The 18,421-nt window shown below is 36.9% G+C and overlaps 2 protein-coding genes across 26 annotated transcripts in view; both read right to left on the reverse strand.

Moving 5' to 3' along the window:
* sytl2b (synaptotagmin-like 2b) overlaps positions 1 to 5,141 on the reverse strand; it is a 31,923-nt gene extending 26,782 nt beyond the window's left edge. For 2 of the 3 annotated variants that reach the window (XM_079823022.1, XM_079823023.1), the window contains exons 1-2: positions 5,065 to 5,092; positions 2,979 to 3,255 (exon numbers count right to left, since the gene is read on the reverse strand). In XM_079823022.1, coding sequence (XP_079679148.1) covers positions 2,979 to 3,079 — 101 coding nt within the window. In that variant the 5' untranslated portion in view covers positions 3,080 to 3,255; positions 5,065 to 5,092. Of the gene's footprint in view, positions 1 to 2,978; positions 3,256 to 5,064 lie in introns of all 3 variants that reach the window. The other variant, XM_079823021.1, reaches the window with a different exon arrangement.
* Positions 5,142 to 8,941: 3,800 nt separating this feature from the next.
* Positions 8,942 to 18,421, reverse strand: part of picalmb (phosphatidylinositol binding clathrin assembly protein b) — a 35,000-nt gene continuing 25,520 nt past the window's right edge. For 12 of the 23 annotated variants that reach the window (XM_079824515.1, XM_079824510.1, XM_079824516.1 and 9 more), the window contains 6 exons: positions 18,156 to 18,263; positions 17,469 to 17,499; positions 17,266 to 17,365; positions 14,162 to 14,221; positions 13,981 to 14,085; positions 8,942 to 10,344 (listed from right to left, as the gene is read on the reverse strand). In XM_079824515.1, the coding sequence (XP_079680641.1) occupies positions 10,330 to 10,344; positions 13,981 to 14,085; positions 14,162 to 14,221; positions 17,266 to 17,365; positions 17,469 to 17,499; positions 18,156 to 18,263 (419 nt within the window). In that variant the 3' untranslated portion in view covers positions 8,942 to 10,329. Of the gene's footprint in view, positions 10,345 to 13,640; positions 13,753 to 13,980; positions 14,086 to 14,161; positions 14,222 to 17,265; positions 17,366 to 17,468; positions 17,500 to 18,155; positions 18,264 to 18,421 lie in introns of all 23 variants that reach the window. The other 11 variants (XM_079824523.1, XM_079824511.1, XM_079824506.1 and 8 more) reach the window with 2 other exon arrangements.

Raw genomic sequence — 18,421 nt, forward strand, 5'->3', positions numbered from 1 at the left:
ATATTTTTGCAAAATATGATTGTCGCAAATTGTTATCAATTTTACTGTTAGTCTGTTGTATGAAGAGATTTTTGGGTATAACATGTCACAGTTTACTTTACTTTGCTAACCTCACTTACATAAATTAACTATAGTGTCCTGCACCCACTAGTAAAAAAGTATATCTGGTGTCTGAATATTTGTTGGTTTGATTGTATATATTAAAATGTATATGAATATACACTCTAAAAAATGCTGGGTTTTTTCAACCCATGTTTGGGTCAAATATGGACAAACCCAACCGTTGGTTTAAATGAACCTAGATTCATTTAAACCAATGGTTGGATTTGTCCATATTTGACCCAAAAATGGGTTTAATTTTGTTTTAGGGTGTTGGGAAAGTGCATTTCAGGTACTGGGCTGGATTTCCCGAAACCTTCTTAACACTACGTCGTTCTTAAGTTATACCTTAAGGTGTACCTTAACGTTAATACGTGTTTCCCGAAACGATCTTTGTTAAGAATACCTTCTGTAAGTCATTCATTCGTAAGGTTGGTCTGGAGCACTCTTAACTATACCTTATCACTATTGACAGTTCATTCCGATAGTGACCATCACTGTTTCTTCACATCTCAGTCTATACAAATATAATTCTGCTAATTGAAGTGTTTTCGTGCAAAGAATACAATTGTAATTACACTGATGGTTGTTAGCTTTTTAATTATATTATCCAAAGCTACTTCAGCTGGCAAACCATTATGGAGTCTATTTAAAGGGAATGATTGTGGAGTGGAGTTTGGTCAAACTATGGCAGCGAGACAGCGAATAGTTGTGGTAAATAAAAGAGGGCGCCGTCCGCGGAGCCATTTCTATGTGCACGATTTCATCCGTGAAAACTTTAGTCCCCTGGCTACCATGTCTGAAGCTGCGATTCAAAATAAATTTTGTCTGCCAGCAAATTCAGCAGCTTTTAGATCTTGTTGGTCCGACTTTGTCAAGACAAAACCAGACGGAGTTCAGCTCTGAAATTCAGCTGCTGGCGGCGTCTTTTTTATCCACTATAGTAGCTGTAGATTACATGTTTCGCGTGTTGCGCCTTTATTGAGTAGGTCATCCGATAACAGAAATTAGTGATTTACCAATAATGTGATGCGGCCAATTATCCCTGCTTGTGGAGTAAATGAAGACTATGGCAAAACACATAATGATAATATAAATGGCATGCTGCCAGTGTAGTGGGCTGAGGCATGATACGTTCGGGCATGAGAGGTTGCGGGTTCACACAATCATTTCAAAATGATATAAAATATCCATGGTTGGATTTAGTTTGCAATTTGGATTATATTTATAAGATCTCACGAGTCCTGATAAATGCATTTTCAACTATTTCTGAAATGCTTCTTTTATAAACAACACCGCTTTCTCACATCTCACATAACATAGTTAAAAATACATTTTTGAGCCATTGATAAACCAAATCAGCACCACCCCCATGGACAGCACCTGCTAACGTCGCACTTACCTTAAGCAACCTCCTAAGGTATAGTTCGGGGAACACGCCTAGAAATGGTACACCTTTAGTTAAAGGGTCATGAATTGAGAAATCAACTTTCCATTGAGCTTTTGATATATAAAAGGTCATGGTAATATAATAATATCCTTTAAGTTTCAGAGCTGAAAACTTCCTTGTTAGTCAAAGAAAAGCTTTTATTGACACCAGGCCCAGCAAACGATCGATCTCAGAATGTGCCCGGCTATGACGTCATCATGTAGTGAAACACCACCTCAACAGAAGAAGATCAACACCTGATTCTGTAGCCCCGCCCACCGACTCGTGCCACTAACATAACACAGGCCTACAGAGAGAGCTAAACCGCATCGAATTTCTAAACATACCACATAAGCTTCATTCGGATTCCAATATTATGAATGCATGGATGAACTTTATTTTTAATGAATATCCAGCTCACGTGGGGAACTGGATTTGCAGACAGGATGAGATTACATGAATGAATGAAGCAACACACTAATGTGAGTAAAACATGTTTTTTTGTATGTGATAGTATTGCATTGTTACAGATCCTTTGATATAGATCTATTGATTGTGTACGTGTCTAACATAGCTTAGCATGCTGTCAAAGGCTGGAGAATCCTTTATTTGTGGTTCTTGATGTGCGTTGTTCACTCTCTTTACTTGATATTTGAAGGAACAATACAATCGCGGAAGTTTTGATCATGCAGTCTGCAACGCGCGCCCTTATATCCACTGATCGGGCGGGCCAAGTAATAAAAAAATAACATTCCAATCAATCGCGGGTGGATGAGAGATAAATCATTGTGTTTGTTTGATTGACGTTTTGCGAGCCCTGTGGGACAAATCATCCCGGTTGCTGTTTCTCACAGGCTTTCAAAACAATCCCTCACAGTGTACTCGCGGGGAGCCGAAGTTCATTAAATACTATTACTTCCAAGTCTACAGTGCGGCATGCCCATAAAATCTGAGCGTGCAGGAGAGAGCCTCAAAACCAGGGCAGAAAATAGCCTATTACTTATTCATTATGATGTTTTTGAATGTAAAAAACACACAAACGTCATAAGTTGACCTCAGACAACAATATACAAAAATAAAAAAAGCCAGTTCATGACACCTTTAAGTTATACCTTTAGAGTCTTCGTAGCGCGCTAAAAGACAACGTTATCGAGAAATGCCGCCCAGGTCAACATCTTTTTTTTTCACCATTCTATTTAAGTTTATTTAAGCTATTCAAGCTTTTTGCAGTTCATTTCCAATTAATTTTTTCAGAGTCAAAATATTTTAAGTGTAATCTGTTAACGTGAGGTCATAAAATGCCATTTTATAATATTAATGCAAGGTGGAAAGTTTCATATAGTATATCACACTGCTGTCACTGCTTGATATTCTCATATCACCTACACATTTACAATAAGAGAGGAGGGTCATTTAGCCTAATAAAAGTTTTGTGTCTGAGCAGTCTTACTTGATTCGTTCCTCCTCGGCTTTCTTCAAATCAGCATCCCTCTTTAAAACAGTCATGATCTTCTCCTGCTCTTCCTCGCTCAGGTGGCTGAGGTCGATCATGATGGCTGTTGTTCTTCTCACTGTTCCAGACTCTTATGCGAAGGCTCAGAGAGTCCACACTGATATCCTATTGTTGCTCTTGATTCACCTTCATTTCTTTATGCGCAATTATGGCACCTGTAATGAGCACACCAAAACCTCTGAGATTCTCCATTAGTCTCTTTCAGATCAAGTGGCTTTAAAAGAAAATAATGAGGGTATTATTAAGTCATTATTTAATGAAAGGACAAATGTAACCCAATTTGTATGCTGCATTTGCTGTAATTTGAAATGAAATGTGATTTCTAAATAAGTGCACAATGAAGCCGAGTGTGGGCCTGTTTGGAGAATGCTGAGATTAGACAAAACATGTGACGGCACTGTCAGTTGACCATCAGAAGGGGCAGACTTTTAGATCGAGCACATTTACAGAAAATTATGACGTTTTCCATTGAACATAAATTGCATAATGCTGATTCCACTTAAGAGTCATGTCATATAATGGCTCTAATATGTCCTATTAATTTAGGCTTTTTTTCCAAGCACAGAAAAACAAGAGCATATCTGGGGGAAAAAAAGTTTCCTTGGCTTTCGTGACCATAAAACTTAAGACACCAGCGTGTCAAGTTAGCTGTGCAAATATTTGAAACCAGCTCACTGAGACACTATTTACTCTGGGTTACACCTTGATCAAAACAAGCTTCAAATAAATTACAGAGCTAGACTAATACGTAACATTATACAAACAACCAGCGAACAATAACTTAGCAATGAGATGTTAATACTTTACATTGCTGAGGAGCTTAAATAAAGCGTGAATAGAAATACATATTCTATCATATTATACATATTAGAGACAGAAATTATGAATAGGTGTTGAATTACACAAAACAAAACCAGTGTATCATCAGCACATGAGTAATGGATTTAATGTGATGATTGATATAATGCCGTGTCCTGAATCCTGTTACTGTCCGAAAGGATTTTGACTCATCAAATGAGGCTCTTCATTGCAAATCGAATTGGGTTGGTTCTTAGCAAATGCAAAATATTTACATATCACTTTATTTTAAGGTGACAGTTACACGTTACTACATGTACTTATTATACTAATAACAGTAAATGATGCATAATTACAATAAGTAACTAACCCTAAATGTAATTTAATGTTGTTAAATAGTATTACTCAGTACTTATTTGAGTAAATACAATGTAACGTCACGTTATATAAATAAAATAAAGGGTTTCACTTTATTATAAATTGTCATTGTTACGATGTAATTATATATTGAAGTACTGAGTAATATTGATTAACAACATGTACTTACTATAGGGTAAGATTAGGGTTTGGTTAGTTTCAAGTAATTATGCATAATTAACTGTTATTACTATGGTAAGTACATGTAACAAGGACACTGCAAAATAAAGTGTTACCATCACTTTAATAATTTACAATCAATTAAAGTTGATGTTTTTTCTGGATATGTAAAATAATTTCACCATAAGAAGCTCAGTGGAACTTTAGGTTAGTTTAACTAAAATCTTTTAACTTTATAGACATAGCCTAATTGAATTTTAGAAACAAGATAATGTGGTGTATTCCTGTCTGTCCTGTCTCAGGATTCATGTGCCCTTTTTCTATTCTAGTTGTTTTCTGTTGAATTCGTAGTGCATTTATTTATATAAACAGAATACATGTATTAACTATACAATAGTGAACAGATAAGACAAGAACCTGTTATAATATTCATAAGCCCTACTTACCTTCACTTCAAAGTAATGTCACTAAATACTCGAAAGCAACCGGAGATTAGTAATGTAAATGCTGCTTTATACGAGTTAAGTCAGTCAATTAATCAACAGTTTATTTTTCATAGTTTACTCGAGAACCCAGTGAGTGCCTTCAAGGATATATTCATGAAACCACTGTATATTCTACAGTGCTAAAACACTCTTCACAAACATAACGACAGGTATATATGTCCAAGTGAAATGTTTCAGCTTACCTTGTTTCCGTGGCAGAATTTATGTAGCAGCTCACTGGCGCGCAGTGCTGAACACATCTTCACTGTGTGAGCGACGCGTCTCTCAGGGTTGGACGGGGCTCTTGACGTCGAGTCCCAGGCGACCAATCAAAGACTGCGTTTGAGCGGTCGACGCGACGCGACAAGGTGGAAAATAAGTTTTTGCAAAAATAATGTAAATGGCCAGTATAATAGGCAAAGATTTCCGTTTTGTTGAATGATTTTATTAATTATTTGTTCTATATGCCTTTGGTTATTGGGTGTTTGCAAACATCGATGATGATTTCTGGTGGCAGAAAATGCTTTGTTTTACTGTGTTCTGGCTTGTTACATGTACCACTGGTAATTCAGTAAATTATGCTTAATTACATGCAAATAACCCTCAACCAAACTACCCTAACCCTATAGTAAGTATATAGTTACTTAATATTACTCCGTACTTAAATCTATAATTACAGTGGAACAATGACCCCTTAAAATAAAGTGTCACCAATGAGAGTTGGTTAAATTAAGTTTCATCAGTCCAGTCTGTGGCTTGCAACCATAAATGTCTGCGTTTCGCTTCAGAGAGCGTCTTCGATGACGGTATTCTATAAATATGGAGACCATCTTATTTGCATTCTGATATCCAAAAGGCACTAGAATCATTTTTTTTCTCTCATTCAGTGGATTTTGCCCATTTCCCTCCACTTGTTTTTCTGCCACCACAATGCGCGCGCAGCCACAGTGATGTAACTGAGTTAAGTAAGTTAAGTAACTAAATTTTATCACAATGTCAAATAATCTGTTCATTTGTGTGTGATTTGTAATTCATAACGAGCTTCTGTACCAGCTATTCTGTACTGTCTTTATACAACAGTTTGTTTTGGTAATTTATACAACAGCACTGGAACATTTGTTTGTATCACTCATCTTGTCTGTCTTTCTCCCAGACAGACTGTCAGTCTGTGAATTAGCATTGGGGATTTTTCAATGATTTGTCTTTCTGTAGGTCACATCGTTACACCAGTAGGTGGCTTTATGGGCCTTTTTTTAATGATATGAGCGCATGGTCTGAAGAGTACGCTGCAGATGCACTTTTGCTAGTTTAACGACGGAAAAAACAGTCGGCGTGCCAGACGCATGGTCCAAAAGGGTTGTACCTAGTCCCTTAATGAGTCATGGGTGTGTTTGGGTATAAATAACATGCAATAAACAAATCAGTCTTATCTTCCTTTCCCTTTAAAAGCCAGTTGCTCTTGCACCAAGGCGGATTCGCTATTCACATGCCGGAATTTTCCGAGCAGAAAGACTGAACGCTTATCTAGAGAGGAATCCTTTTACTTTTCATTTTTGTCATGATGTGTGCCACTGCACGTCCCTGTGTGTATAGTAAGCAGAGTGTACTCGCGTTGTGAACCTGCCTATAGGCACATATTACTAACGCACCCTTTAAATAACACAAAAAATACTGCGCTATTTGTTTCAGACCAGCATGCCCATGGGCAAACAGATGTGCGCGAGTGCATTTGCTATTTAAACAATGTGGTGCTGGACATGAAAATGATAACTGCTAAAACTAGTAAAAAAACGTTTGTGTCACGCCTGGCGTCACATTGCGCCGGGTGTACACTGGAAAAAAAGACTGGAAAAATAGGGCACAATGTACTGTATAAATATGAAGGAATTTTGCGTATAGGTTTTTTACAGGTGTTTTACCTGTATTTTGAATAACACATTGCATTAGTTTGGTTTTAAGGGTTAACAGAAATTTCCGTAAAATTACTGGATAATGTCCTGGCAGACAATTCCCAGTACATTTTCCATTTTTATTTTTTACAGTGTATGATAGGGCCCTATAAGTGAATCATTGAATCATTACTTAACCAATTAGTTTCAAGGAACAAAACACCACTATTGCATGGCTTGGAGATGCGCACAGGTTGCTTGTATTTTGGCTTTGTTTGGAACTGTTTTCATTGGTGGAGCAATATGGTCTATGTTACTCAATAATAACTTGTCGTTTGTAGAACTATCATTTGCACAGCATTGATTCTGCATGATTCCTCCCTTGACAACCCTGCCACTTGGAACCACGAACACTGACAGTTTATTTTTCTTTATCAGTTTGCTCCTTTGTTTATTTGAAGCTCAAGTGGTTCGGAATTAATTGTCATGGTGTAGTGAATCCCTTATTGCTTACTGTTAAGTTCACTAGGATCTAGCCGGCCATCCATGAAAAAGAGAATGAAATTATATTTCATAACTATTCATTTTATTATTTTTAAAGGCACAATATGTATGATTTTTTAATTTAAATATCCACTACTAGAACAATGTTGTATATTTTGTTGACTTGTGTACTTACAGAGTAGCATTATAACATAACTTTCAACACGCTCAAATGTATGTAATATGATAAAACAGCGCTGCGTTACCCCACATACACATGAGCGGAAGTGCTTGTCTGTGGCATAATAAAAGCTCCACTGCTCTTGAGCCGTGTGTTGCGCTCGTCTCTCATTAGCAATCGCTCCAGCGGCCTCATTCCGCTTCAACGGCTTTCAGCCCCACCCTGCTTCATACTACAGTAACGCGTTAACTCTTTCCCCATCAGCGTTTTTTTAAAGTTGTTTTTTGATCATTTTCACAAAAATGTAATGGCCTCCAGAATATTTTGTTGTATGAATATATGAACATGCAATATGGCAAAAGAAATAACAGAGCCTCTGCTTTTAAACAAAAAACATTTTTATTCTAGCTTCATGCATTCTTTTTTTATCAGCACTTGAATATGGGTGAGTTCCATAAAAAAGCAACATTTTGAGCAAAAAGCTGAGAAAATTAAAATTTTTGTCAAAGAATACGTCCAGATCAGATTCAGAACGATGATCAAACACAGATGGAATAGATCGAGTCCATCAACACCCCCAAAGCTTCACAGTCCTAAAGCTCATCCTGGGTCGACATTTCATTCAGTAACATTAGGCAGTTTTGATTTATATGCTGTTTAATGTTGATGATGATGTTATTTTACATATTCATCTGCTTATATATGAGATTGCACGTTTCTGCGTCTTCTTCGCCTGTGTTTTGATCAGGAGATTCTGAACTCATTCAGAAGATGTGTCGCCCCCAAGCATATAACAGTGAAAACCCGGAAAATTCTGTGTTTGGTGGGAAGGCGTTTTCTCACAAATAACGGAAAATTCCGTGTTTGGCGGGGAAAGAGTTAATAAATCTTTAATACATTTGCTCATCCATGAATATGATTTCTGCCCGAGTCCCGGCGGATTCTTTTCCACCGTCTGTAGAGGTGAAGACAACAACTCCCATGATTCAGCGAAATCAAGGCATCATCAAGCTACACCTTTGTTTTGAATAAGCGACTTCTAGTGGTGAAAATTACACATTGTGCCTTTAATATTAATAATAATAGTGGGGAAAATGACTAAGTGCACCTTGCACTTTATCTAAAAACTATTGTCTATTGGTATACATTGTGATAGCCTTTTGTAACCTTGTACTTCCCAGGAAAATAATTATACAAATTGCAGCCTTTTTGATTCCCCTAGCAAGTTTATATTAGAACAAGTTTAACCTGGCTTATGTTTAACAAGTAGGAGTGAGTGATGTCTTGAAATGGTTAGATTTCACGTAGTGTAAAGAGGGCAAATGAGCACAACCTCTCAAATCTATTGAGAGCTCTATTAAGCATGGCATTTTCTTCTGCCTGAACTACTATCTAGATGAATTGAATACAAATGACCATTTACAGGTTCTTATGGGCAAATAAGCTATGTTTGGATGTATTTGTAAATCATAAAAACTAGTATATGATTAACCACTAGGAACCAATGCATGCCATGAAACAAACATTGACAATTTGTGGAAGCTGCACTTTATTTGAAAAAGAAAGAGTACACTAATTGTTCTTACATCTTTTAAATACATAAAACGAAAACAAAAAAAAAACAAAAAAAAGATCCGTGAGGACAACACAGAAAATTATTCAGTAAAACTTAGGTCAGTTGCGATTTGATTGAATTGCTTTCATATTTCAAACCATCCTCAGCCAACCCCTGGACAAACTGCCTATGTGATATATGTATATATATACATAAAAGCACCGATCAACAGTGCTCAAACTCCTCTCCCAGTGCGCGATTCTCATATTTTACACTACAAATTTACAGTGATATCAATAACCCTGTCCGCGACCAATAGCTAGAGGAGCGTCCAGCTCCCGTTCAGTATTCCTGGACTTTTAGAGAGCAGGGTGCCTAACTTGACAAGAAGTCTGAAACATGAGGGCAACTCTTAACATTCAGATCAGGGGCAGCCATATCTTAACGGTCCGTGTGAAATGATGGCATGCCATGCATAATGCAGAACACCTCCCTTCCCAAGTGCAACACTTCACAGTCACGGAGGAAGTGCTTTTCTACTCCAACAAACATCTCATTGCAAAACCCCTAAGCACAGTATCGACTAAACAGTATAACAAACCATTCACTAATGATTACCCTCCCAATAGCCTTGGGCTGCAAACGTTTCATCCACGGGAAGTTGTTCTAGACATAAAACTTAGAGAATAGTTAGTGCTCTATCATTTAGCTTACAGGTGTATTTTTCACATAATATCTATTTTAAAAGTCTAAACCTTCATTATACAATCCAACACCCATGAATAATGTTGAATTATTATTTATATTTTTTCCCCAATGTACTTCGTAAACTCTCCTTTTTTCTTTTTTAGGCATTAATCATAAATAAATACAAACGACACGCAAGAAAGGTCTACTGGTGAATACAGTTAAAGTAAAACTAAAAGATAAAATGTAAAACAAAGTTACTGTTACTATTTCATAACACGTACTATATCAGATGCTGAGTTACACTCCGATTTAGGTCGACGTTCGCCACAAGACCTCTTATCAGAAGCTCCCGGTCGAAGGGGGAAAAAAACAATCTAGCAGGAAAATCAAACTATAGCTTCTCGGAACACAAAATATCAAAGTCTCTCAATGCCCTTACCTACCTTAACAGATTATAAAATGTATGAGGAATCCCTTTATGGGCTGAACAGCAGCATCACTTGACATCTTAAACAAATTACGAAATGATTGCGGTATGCTCCCAGTCTTTCAACACACTTGGTTTACATCTTTGACGTCGAGTATGTTGTGGGATTGGTCCTCTGAAGAGCATCCCGGCACAGAGGACAGAGCTTAATGGTTTGACATCAGGGAGCAACTTCATTTTGTGTTACATAAACTGCATCTGGAAAAAGAAACAAACATATGGTGCTTTAAACAATAGTGTGTCATCCATGTTCATCGAGCCATGTAATGTGACACATTTATGAATGTGGGTTATTTGATGGGGGAAAAAATATGAAGTGTCTCTGTATCACAGGTGGTTGGAAGAGAAAAATAAATTAATGTTAACCAAACAGTTTTAAAGGTGTTGCAGGCTTTTCCAGTTTGTGGTTACTAGATAAGTATTTTAAAAATCATTCATTCAAACCGATTTCATATAATAATTCAAATGAATGAAATATTAACATTTTTATTACATAACAATATTAGTAGATATTAGCAATAATCCTGTTTCGCAATTTATCCAGAATTGTACAACTCATCAGGCCTGCATTTAATTGATCAAAAATACAGAAAAAAATGTCATATTGTGAAATATTATTACCATTTAAAATAATGGTTTTCTATTTTAATATACTTTAAAATAGAATTAATTTCTGTGATGCAAAGCTGAATTTTCAGCATCATCACTCCAGTCTTCAGAGTCACATGATATTCTTTAGGAACCAGTGATACTTTTTTGAATAAAAAGTTAAAAAGAACAGCATTTATTCAAAATAGAATTTTTTTCTAACAATATAAATCTTTACTATCACTTTTTATCAATGTAACACAGCCTCACTGCATTAAAAGTATTAATTTCAACGAAGAAAAAAAAAACGCTTGAACGGTACTGTATATTGTCACAAAAGATTTTAAATAAATGCTGTTCTTTTGTAACTTTTTATTAATCAATTCATCAACTTTTTTTCCAAGAAATCCTGAAAAAAATATCACAGGTTCCAAAAAAATATAATTTGACTCTGAAGACTGGAGTGATGATGCCGAAAATTCAGCTTTGCATCACAGAAATAAATAGAAAACCATTATTTTAAATGGTAATAATATTTCACAATATTACTGTTTTTTATGAAAAAAAATCAAATCTGTTTTTAAGCAGGAGAGATGAGTAAATGCATGCACACATTTCTAGAACTATGTTTACACACAACGCCTCAGCACTTACTCACGATTTCTCTCAACATGAGGACAGGAGAGATGTCAGTCAATAAATGGGAAAACCAAATAAATTTTATGACTTATATGAGAAAGTAACTCAGATATTTTGTTGTAAATTTAAAAGTAGGGCTGTGAAGCGATTACATTTTTTCGTCTAATTAATTACACAATGTGGCGATTCATTAATCTAATTAATCGCAAATTAATCGCACATCAAATTTGGCTTAGAAATTACTCCCAAAAGAAAATCAAATAGACATTACAAAAAGTAGCTTCAGAAAGAGATAATTTTGGTTAAACTATACCTTTAATGTTTGTTTTTTTTTAAATATGGAAATATGAAATTATACTCTAAATAAGAAACTGGCAGTAGGTGGCGGTCTAATTGATTCATTGAGTCATTCATTCATTTGATTTGTTCATTCAGGAGTTAAGTAAATTCTAGTAAAGTCTAGTTCTTTTTATGAAAATGGTAAATGTAAATGGTTCTCTTCATGGTCCAATGAATCATTGGTTCACCCGATTCGTTCAAAACGCGGATCCAGAAATGCCACTGTGTATTGCTCGGAATCGAAGACGAACAGTTCTGCTTTGTCTTTATATTTTCGTTGGCAAAATTGAACAAAACAGACTAAAAACAACACAATGTTGTCTAAAACAACGCAATATTAACTTACTTATTTATTTTATTAAACTGTTGTATATGATCAGTATCGCATTTGCACTCGTGCTGTTCTGGACAGAAAAACAGAACTCAGTTTGATATTGCTTATACCATGGGCGTCGGAACCATTGTATGTGGGTGGGACAAGATCCAATTTCCACTTTTCTAATATTTTCTTCATTTTTATTGAAAATAAATGCCTTTCCGATCTGATATGTGATGGGAAAAGGGAGTGGAGTGAGTTCGCCAAAAGGCGGATTCGAACCTCGGGTCGATTTGCGTTAAAACTTGATGCCATGCGTCTTACCCCTACACTACTGCTCCTCTCAATGATATGAGGATTTCCGTAATTTTGTCTTTCCCAACCAGACAGTAAACAAGGCCGTATATTTGTACTTAATATAAATGGCATCTACTCCAGTAAAAATTTTCTGAGAGGACCCACCCACATTTTTTTTGCTTTCAACGCCCATGGCTTATGCTGTTGTCATGATGTAAATATGAGGGCGTTTTCACACTGGCAGTTTAGTTTGAAACGGGCACGGTTCACATGAAACATTGGTAATGTGAAAGCTGTCATGCGGACCCGGGTGAGCTGAGCTCAGGGTTACAAAACCCGAAACTGCTTGTCTGGCTATCACCAGACCAAGCTCAATTTAAGATTGAACATTGGTCTGGGGAGTCTGCTCTATATTTTCTACTGCGGCAACGACCCATCGCTTCTCTATTCGCCATCGTGTTAAACCCGGCAATAACGCGCCAGGTGGATAAGCCAGTCTGTGATTGGTTCCTGCAAAAGTGTAACAGAAGTAGTAGAAATGAATGCACAGGTTTCCAGACTGAGTTGCAGAGCGAAATCAAATCGATCAGGCTGGGTTTACCCAGTCTACGAGACTGCCTGAAGGAGGTGGTCTGAGTTCGGTTGCGCAACTTGCGCTCAAACTGTCCCGCGATTCACGTGAATGTGAAAGCAACACAAAAAGTAACATGCGCATGCGTTTTATCAGATGACGATGTATTTAGTTCAATAAAACGATGTAAAGGATGATAGTGTTGATGATTTACCTTGGATACAAGCGAGAGGGAGCCTGCAGTGTAACGTTATTCACGCATAGCACCAGCGGGAACAATCGCTCTCTGACACGGACCACAACAAACGTGCCTGAGACTAAAACGCAAACGTGGCATTTTTTTCTTCATATCTTGAATTTTATGGACATTCTGATTGCATTCTATAGGCTTCATTATACAGTGAGTTGTTGCCCTGCATCATATTCTTCATCAATCAACTGTATGAAATGACCTAAGTAGGTCTAGGGTGGGGCATGTGCACTAAATCATTTAATAATTTTAACGCGTTATTTTTTTCCGTAACAAAATAATCGAATTAATGCGTTAAATCGACAGCCTTATTTAAAAGTAATGTTACTTTACTCGTTACTTGAAAGAAGTAATCTGATTACTTAACATGTAATGTGTAGCCTGCAACACTGGTACCGATCGTGCAATCTACATGTCCGTTCTACATCTAGCAAGAGATGAAACTGAACATGACTGCATGCAAGACCATCGGTGAGCACAAACACATGCGGTACCTAGACAAAAGACGAAGCTCTACAAGAAATCCTTGAGAGAGAGCTGTGCAAAGGGGTCTTGTCCTGGGGCTCTGAGAGGACTCTGACTGGAAGGGCTAGAGGCAGCGGAGGGCTAATGCAGAGAGAATAACACAGAGAGAGAAAGGAAAGAGCTTGGAGTGACAGGGAAAAACACACGTGGAGGAGGAGAGGAATGATCTGCAGTTTGGGAGGGAGTTCTTGTCTCATGGCCCATTAGAACACAATGGACCATGATAATGTAGTGTTAATAGAAAGCTACATTCATCACAAGAACCAATGTAAAGTACATGAACATCTGGAGAGATGGTAGGGACTGTACCTGTGCGCTGGACACTGATCCGAACGGATTGGATGGCCTCATGACAGGCTGTGTGTACATCATTGTGGGCTGGGTCATCATGGTCATAGAGGGCAACTGTGGAGGCTACAAAGATCACAACCATGAGGAATACAATTTCAACAACCTCAATTCTGGCAGCTGGTTTCACAGAAGTACTAACCATGCCATATCCCATCATTCCTGTAGGTGTTGTAGCAGGGAAAGCCATGATAGATGGAGGCTATAAAACAGAGGAGGACTAATGAGTACAAGTTTATGTGATAAATTTCATTACATTCATTCTGTTCCAAAACCTTAAGTAGGGCCCTATGATTTATGCGATGTGGAAAATGTTGATGGAATCGTGGAATCCAGTCATAAAAATGGAATTTGTCCAATTTTTGATGATTAAATGAAAAGCAGGTCAGTACACTTAAATCAAATCGCGATACAGACTAGTGTCTGTTTATATTAAACCACAAAAAGATATGTATATTCTGTGTCTCTCTGTGTGAATGAATGGCGCAGACGCCCAGTTACTTTTACCACACACACACACACACACACACACACACACATGAAGCATGTGTGACGCTCGTGGTGTTTTCAACCTCTGCCATCTCACTATATGAGGACTTGAATGCATGAACTTTATCTCCAGTCACTTCATGAGCATTTTACCGTTTCATTTGAGAAAAACTATCGTGATCGTCATATCATAAACACACAGAAACCTTAAAGGTCTACACGGCAACCCATCAAAATAAATGTTGGGTTTAACTTGAAGAAATTGTGACAAAAAAATATTACTGTTGTACAGTAGAATTTATCAACATCTCAATGCAATAATAACACTAACACTAATAATAATAAATTATTAGGGGTGTGACGAGATTTCTCGTCGAGGTGAAAAGCTGTCTTGTGTCATATTGTCATGACCTGGTCTTAACGGAGTGTGTGGATGAAGTAAGGACAGAATATGCCAACGCTACGTTAACATTACGCATCCACTCTAGATTTACTTTTTATAGAAATAAAAACAATTTAATTCAGGTGGATAACAGTCGCTTCAATTCCATAAGCTCATCCAACACGAGCTGTTCGAGTCCTACATAGTGCGCAGCATTGATCACGTGACGAGAAGACATTGAGCGAGTGTTATGAGTGTGTGTTACGTGTTAGTGAAGCGCTCGCATTGAGCGTGTTATGAGTGTGTTACGTGTTAGTGAAGCGCTCGCATTGAGCGTGTTATGAGTGTGTGTTACGTGTTAGTGAAGCGCTCGCATTGAGCGTGTTATGAGTGTGTTACGTGTTAGTGAAGCGCTCGCATTGAGCGTGTTATGAGTGTGTGTTACGTGTTAGTGAAGCGCTCGCATTGAGCGTGTTATGAGTGTGTGTTACGTGTTAGTGAAGCGCTCGCATTGAGCGTGTTATGAGTGTGTGTTACGTGTTAGTGAAGCGCTCGCATTGAGCGTGTTATGAGTGTGTGTTACGTGTTAGTGAGGCGCTCGCATTGAGCGTGTTATGAGTGTGTGTTACGTGTTAGTGAATCGCTCGCATTGAGCGTGTTATGAGTGTGTGTTATGTGTTAGTGAAGCGTTCACATTGAGTGTGTGTTACGAGTGTGTGTTACATGTTAGTGGACTGGACCGCGGCGGAGGATTCAATGCACTGCAGAAATGTCAGACGTATATTTTTATATTAAATGCGCGTTCACCACCACCGCTCCCTATTCACAGAGTACAGTACGCAAGATCGCGAAATTGAAAGTGAAAATAAACTAGAGCGCCCATTCAATACGCTACCGCTGTTTGAAAGCGGCTCCCTGAGGCACGTGGATATCCCCAAATATAAAAGCTATATGGTTGTAACCATCTCTTAGCTCTGTATCATGCTTGAAGAAAAATGTGGTCTCTATTTGCACTTTGAATATTGAGTGCTTTGATTATGGTATTATGGACATGAGGGTGAGTAATTAATGACAGAATTTTCATTTTTGGGTGAACTAACCCTTTAAAACGTTTCAAATGCATGTATTTCATCATTGAGGATTTCCTAAAAATACTATGTAAAAATCTAATCTCGTTCTCTTGAACCCAATCTCGTGTCTCATCACACCCCTATAAATTATTATTAAAACATTTTTTTTAAAGAATAATCAAAAATTTTCTTCCATGTTTAAATTTTAAAGCTCTGTTGTGCAGCACTTTGCTTGACAAAAAAGTTTGTTTAATGTCATATGATTAAAAGATCAATCGAATGTTTTATGTCTTCGTTTGATTGCTCGAAAAAATGTAAGCCTAAAAATAAAACAGAATTTGAGAAGAAGAAAAAAATACAACTGATCTCATAGGACCCTAAGCATGTCATTTTTGTTAAACGTTTAATAAATTGTTGTTAAATTGTACATGTTTTATGATTTTAATTAATAAGACTTTTAAATTAATAAGCTTTTCTTATTTTTCTTTTTTTAAACATTTTAAAGGTTACTAGAATTTAATTTAACCATTAAAATGGAGTCCAATTTTTTTTAAACGGAAACCAGAAAAATTTAAATGGAACAAACGAAATTTGGAAAAAAAATCGAACAAAATCCAGAAAAATTTAAATGGAAAAAATGGAATTTTGAAAAAATAAATTAAACGAAATTTGAGAAAAAATAAAAGGGATTTCATAGGGCCCTACTTAAGATATTTTGTTTTAGTCAAATCCCAGAATACACTTCAGTGAACTCAAGTTAACGAAATGGAAGGCAAGGTGAGAAAAATATTGGTTATGATTAAAAAAAAAAAAAATCAATACTGAGAAGCAATGATAAAAATGGTTCAATGTAATTAAGAATGTGTAAATTTTAACCTAAATTTGTGTGCTCTATGTTTATGCTTTTAAAAAGTATCAAGCTGTTCAAGCTCGGCAACATGCTATTCCAGCCTCTATCGAAATGACTTTTGTCTTTTGTGCAAAGGTATTTTTGTGTAGAGCATATAGATGCTGCCTACGAAGAGTGTTCTCTTAAAGTCTGGAGTACACTACAGGACCTTTGCACAGATATTTGCTCTGTTTTGCAGTCTGGATGAGTTGCTGCTAGTTGCCGAAAGCCAGTCTGTAGATTTGGTTTAGTCAGTGTAGACAGATTTCACAGAAAATTGCATAGTGTATGATGGGCGCAGACTCAGTTTTTTTTTAATCTTCAAACTACAATTTCATCTAGTCAGCAGATATCAAACATGCCTGATATTTTGTCTTGGAACAGAGACATTTTATTAATATGAAGTGCAGTTGTACCATAGAGACAGGGTTCCATGTAGTAGATGGAGCAGTCTTGGGTTGCCAGTTCATTCCACCAGTTAATCTCTTCTCTCCTGGTTGGTTCCAGTGGATATCGCTGTGAAAGCAGATGGCTAATATTAACACCAAACCAGAATATGAAATTTATTGTAACTGTCAAAAATTAAATAATGAGCATCAGAAAGGGCAACATTACTTACTTTTTAGTGGTACCATTTCCAATACCCAGATCTGTAAGTGAGATATGTATTTCACAAAGGTTTTAAAGAGGTGCGCTTAACATTGTAACAGAATCAATTGGGAAAATAAGGGGCCATTCACACTGAACACATTTTTGAACTGCTTTTCCATTATTTTTCTATGTAAACATACACCAGACGGACGTCTTTGAAAATTGGGCCCTTTTGCAGCGTCTCTAAAAACGAAAAATTCAATACAAAGGGCAATAACTTTACAACAATTTTTAGAACTACATTGTTATCGTTAAATATAAAAGAATAGAAGAGTCTACACCACAACGTTAACGGGATAGAATAACAATGCCATTGGAATCACTTTCAGAATTACTTTTTCCAGCTGATGAACAATAAAAACATTGACAGCCAATCAGCTTAGGTGTATCTCTGCTTTAAAGAGCTCAGAATTTAAAGTGGACAACATAGCTGTGGTCGCTTAGAATCGTAAAGAAACAAAGATATTCTGCGTTGGTGTGGACACTAATATAGTTATCATTATAGTTATCGTTCTTGGCGTTAACGGGCCTTTAGACCTTGTTTTTTTTTTTCTCCATTAAAAATGCATTCTGTGTGAATGGCCCAAAATAATGTATTATATCTTGATTTTCTAACAACAGCAGATATGCAAACCTCTGAATAATTAACACTTACTTCCAACAAGGTTGGCCAACGAAGAATCCAGGTCGTCTGACACTAGTTTCTCTGGGAGCTGATTGGAGGACTGATTTGAACCGGCCACGGTGGGTTTCAGAATCCCTGCTGTGGACGTTCACAAGTGAGACAGGCGAGATTATTTATATATAGCATAAGAAAACAAATAAGATAAAATTGAATGAAAGTAAAGTTTAAAATAATTTAATACTGTAAGTGTAGAAAGAATTGTACAACTACTTTTTCCCAAGTTGTCAAATGCCTTA

This window comes from Gobio gobio, assembly GCF_949357685.1.
Source record: "Gobio gobio genome assembly, chromosome: 8".
Classification (NCBI taxonomy): Eukaryota; Metazoa; Chordata; class Actinopteri; order Cypriniformes; family Gobionidae; genus Gobio; species Gobio gobio.